The sequence below is a fragment of the Humulus lupulus genome, chromosome 2 (assembly GCF_963169125.1).
Source record: "Humulus lupulus chromosome 2, drHumLupu1.1, whole genome shotgun sequence".
In the NCBI taxonomy this organism is placed as follows: Eukaryota; Viridiplantae; Streptophyta; class Magnoliopsida; order Rosales; family Cannabaceae; genus Humulus; species Humulus lupulus.
This window is the reverse complement of record NC_084794.1, coordinates 44,641,754-44,645,695: the sequence shown is the minus strand read 5'-3', so window position 1 is coordinate 44,645,695 and position 3,942 is coordinate 44,641,754. Positions and strand designations below refer to the sequence as shown.

General features: G+C 30.2%; 2 protein-coding genes across 2 annotated transcripts; both read left to right on the top strand.

The window, feature by feature from the left end:
- Positions 1–666: 666 nt before the first annotated feature.
- On the top strand, positions 667–2,098 carry LOC133816002 (L10-interacting MYB domain-containing protein-like). Its single transcript, XM_062248735.1, has 2 exons — positions 667–1,017; positions 1,108–2,098. The coding sequence occupies exons 1-2, from the start codon at positions 670–672 to the stop codon at positions 1,690–1,692; spliced, it is 933 nt and encodes a 310-aa protein (XP_062104719.1). The 5' UTR covers positions 667–669; the 3' UTR covers positions 1,693–2,098.
- LOC133814195 (uncharacterized) lies at positions 1,948–3,282 on the top strand. The gene is made up of 3 exons (XM_062247189.1): positions 1,948–2,319; positions 2,522–2,753; positions 2,831–3,282. The coding sequence occupies exons 1-3, from the start codon at positions 1,948–1,950 to the stop codon at positions 3,280–3,282; spliced, it is 1,056 nt and encodes a 351-aa protein (XP_062103173.1).
- Positions 3,283–3,942: the final 660 nt, after the last annotated feature.

Genomic DNA, 3,942 nt, shown 5'->3' with positions numbered 1-3,942 from the left:
CATCGATGAATGAACCAAACCCAAACACAGACGAAAACAAGACCAACGTGTTAATTTCTTACAATGCTATGCTGCTGGGCATATTCACATAGATATAGAGATATAGAAAGAAAAAACTTAAAGCACACATGCTTGACGTGGTATTTAATTTGAATCAAATCAATAACCATCTCTATGATTATGATGATGAGGCTTTCAAGTTCAACCTCATCCTTGCCCATCTCCATCAACAAAAACAATCCTTTTTCCTCTCTCACGAATTAAAGTCGTATATAGAGTTATATTCAACACTGAGAGAATTAAAGTCATATGTAGAGTTGAATATTCAATACTGACTGAAAAAGGATAGATATGATTTTTTAATACAAAAACTAGATTAGATTTCTATCTTTTTGTTTTGAGTGAAATAAATAATATAAAGGAGATTTCTCACTTCAAAAGTTGATTTATAGTAACCTTTTACATGTATATGAATGTACATATGTGTGTGTTTTATCTTCTCCCAAGGGATTCTTTAAGAATAGTCTTGAAGTTGGATATGTTGAACTTTAGTTGAATTATTTAGTTTTACATAGATGGTAGTGATTGATAAGAGTTGTTGCGTATATGGATACATCATTTTACTTTTTTATTTTTTTTATACTTATCATTTCACTTCACTTTTATTAGATGGAAAATGAAAATAATATTTGCACCAAGAGTGACGTACCAAGAAGTAAAGCAATATGGAATTCAGAGAGTTTGAATTTTTTCTTAGACTTCTGTATCAAAGAGGTTGATGATGGGCATCGTCCTACTACTTATTTAGATAAAGTTGAATATGTAAACTTGATTACAAATATGAAGAAAGCAACTGGAAGAGATTACACTAGACCACAATTGAAAAATAAGTGGGATGGATTAAAAAATGAATGGAAGCTTTGGAAGCAACTCAAGGGAAAAGAAACTGGCTTAGGATGGAATATAAAAAAGAATACAATTGATGCAACTGAAGATTGGTGGAATAGTAAATTACAGGTACATTATGATCTTGTTAAATATTTATATGAAACTAAAAGACTTTTTTTTTCATAAATGTTACATTTAATTAACAAAAAATTTTTGTAGAGTCATCCCGATGCTGCAAAGTTTCGCATTCGGGGAATTGAACCAGAGGTAGAGGAAAAATTAGATAGGATTTTCATGAACACTGTTGCTACAGGAGAGTATACTTGGACACCTTCATCTGGAATAATTCCATCTAAGTCTGAAAAACCTTTTAACAATATTGAAACCTTACATGAACAACTTGAGAGTAGTGACGATGATCTAGAGATGCCTAATACTGATAGATTTCTTAGAGAGAAAAATAACAAGAGATTAGCCGAGCCACTTGAGAAACAAAATAAAGCAATGAAACATGGAAAAGGAAAAATGAAGAAGACAGGGCCTTTAATGATATTTGAACAAATTGGTCGCCTTGCTGATGCTGTGGAGACAAGGAGTAGAAATATTGAAACAGCTAGAAAGGAGAATAGTATTACCGAAGTTATGAAAATTTTAAATTCTTTGCCTGGAATTGAGAAAGGGAGCAGCTTGTATTTATTTGCAACTCGCTTGTTTATCATGAAAGAGAAGAGAGAGATGTTTGCTTCATTGGAAGAACCTGAGTTGATGCTTACTTGGCTCAAGAATGAGCATACTCTGGGATAATTATAATACTATGACTTATAGTAGTAGTAGTATTTATTTTCTAAACTTTGTGTTATGATGTTAGTATATGTTTATTATGTTATTTCTTTACAGACTTTTTTTTTAAATTGCTCTCAAGACTTGGTGTTGTCACTATTTAATATAAATATGCTTTATTATGTTTTTCACTTGCATTTGTTATGAAGACTTTATGGCTATTTGGCATGTATTTTATATACTCTTTAATATACACAGGTTTATTTTAAATTAGAAATAATGGCAGACACGGATGAGGAGATTGAGTTACAATCGGCGTCTATAGCTACATACTTTGTTCAACATTATTATACAACATATATTGAAAAGACACCTTGTATGAATTCTTCTCAAACTGGTCATATGTGGTTGATGGAAATATTAAAAGGAAATGAAAGTAGATGTTATAGCATGTTTAGGCTGGAGAAAGATGTTTTCATTAAATTATGCGATGAATTGGAAGCTAATTATGGATTTAAGGGTTCAAAGAGAATGTGTGCTCTTGAGATATTAGGCATGTTTTTATTTACATTAGGTCACGGTGCTGGAAACCGATTAACACAAGAGCGATTCCAACACTCAGGCGAGACAGTTAGTCGATATTTCAACAAGGTTTTAGATGTTTTATGTCATATGAGTGTAGATGTATTAAAACCACCAGACCCATAATTTAAAGATGTTCCTGAAGAGATATTGAAAGATTCTTGATATATGCCTCATTTTAAGGTAAGTCATACTTTAAAATTATACAATTTTTTAATAATTTTTTTTCTAACTAGAGTATATTTTTATAATCTTGTATTTTTTTTTCTAGAACTGTATTGGCGCAATAGACGGTGTACATGTGAATGCTGTAATTCCACCTGAAGATCAAGTACCATTTGTTGGTAGAAAAGGGATACCAACTCAGAATGTCATGGCAATATGTAATTTTGATATGCAATTTATATATGCATATGCTGGGTGGGAAGGTTCTGCTCATGATACAAGAATTTTCTATACAGCTTTACGTGATTCAACTTCAAATTTTCCAAAACCTCCCCAAGGTTGTCATCTAAACACATTTATAAAATATTAAAGTCTTTATAATTTTGTAATTATATTTTTATATTTTATTTGACAGGAAAATATTATTTAGTGGATGCGGGATACCCACAAATTACAGGTTTTTTAGGACCATATAAAGGCCAAAGATACCATCTACCACAATTTCAACGAGGTAGCAAACCTACTGGTTATAAAGAGGTATTCAACCAGGCACATTCTTCTCTTCGAAGTGTTATTGAAAGAACTTTTGGAGTATGGAAGAAAAGATGGAAAATATTAAGAGATATGCCTAGTTATCCATATCAGAAGCAAGTGAAGATAGTGATTGCATCAATGACCTTGCATAATTACATTCGAAGGCATGCAAAACGTGATCGACATTTTGAGAAAATTAGAGATAATCCATATTATTGTGTAGAAGATCAAACTAATATTGAAGATGAAGATGAGACAGCTAGAGCTTCAAATTTAAATGAAATGGACAATACTAGAGATCTGATTGCTGCAAGTTTAATGGGATATAATTAAACTATATTCTTATCTATTTTATTTTATTTAAGTTTTGTATTTTGTCGTATCAAATTGACTAAATTTAAATTATTTGTTATGATCAAAATTTATAATAATTTAAAAATAGACAATATTTATGTTGATTTTTTATTTTTTAAAATTTAATTAATCATTTTATTATACGTATATATTAAAAGAATTAAATATTATAAAAAATCATTATTATTTTTAATAAAATAAAAAATAATTATAAATATGTTAATATGTATAAATTTATTCAAACAAAATTAGTTAAATACATATGATACCTATTTTGGTCATTCTGTATTTAACAGCTATCTAATAATCTAGTTTACCAAACACTTATATACAACTTTTCCAACTCACAGTATTTCTAAAGTTATAATTTACCAAACACTCAGCAGCTTTTTCTCACAGCACAGCTACAGCTGCTTTTTCTCACAGCACAGCTACAGCTGCTTTTTCCCACAGCACAGCTGTACCAAACTGGCCCTTAAAGTTTTTTAAACCACTTTGACTGAGTAATACGAGATCCTAGCATCTGAGGGAAGGTTCTAGACTTCCTAGGCTTATCTATGATTATTTTATTCACCTAAAATTCTTAAATCCTTAATAAACATACATGTGACAAATGTCACATTCTTAGTTATTCTATTT

What these genes read in the sequence shown, in the direction of transcription:
- LOC133816002 (XM_062248735.1), top strand. Translation starts at nt 670, where the DNA reads ATGGAAAATGAAAATAATATTTGCACCAAGAGTGACGTACCAAGAAGT. An exon ending in GGTGGAATAGTAAATTACAG is followed by an intron (nt 1,018 to 1,107) that starts GTACATTATGAT and finishes AAATTTTTGTAG; the next exon opens with AGTCATCCCGATGCTGCAAA.
- LOC133814195 (XM_062247189.1), top strand. Translation starts at nt 1,948, where the DNA reads ATGGCAGACACGGATGAGGAGATTGAGTTACAATCGGCGTCTATAGCT. An exon ending in TTAGTCGATATTTCAACAAG is followed by an intron (nt 2,320 to 2,521) that starts GTTTTAGATGTT and finishes TTTTTTTTCTAG; the next exon opens with AACTGTATTGGCGCAATAGA. An exon ending in TTTTCCAAAACCTCCCCAAG is followed by an intron (nt 2,754 to 2,830) that starts GTTGTCATCTAA and finishes TTTATTTGACAG; the next exon opens with GAAAATATTATTTAGTGGAT.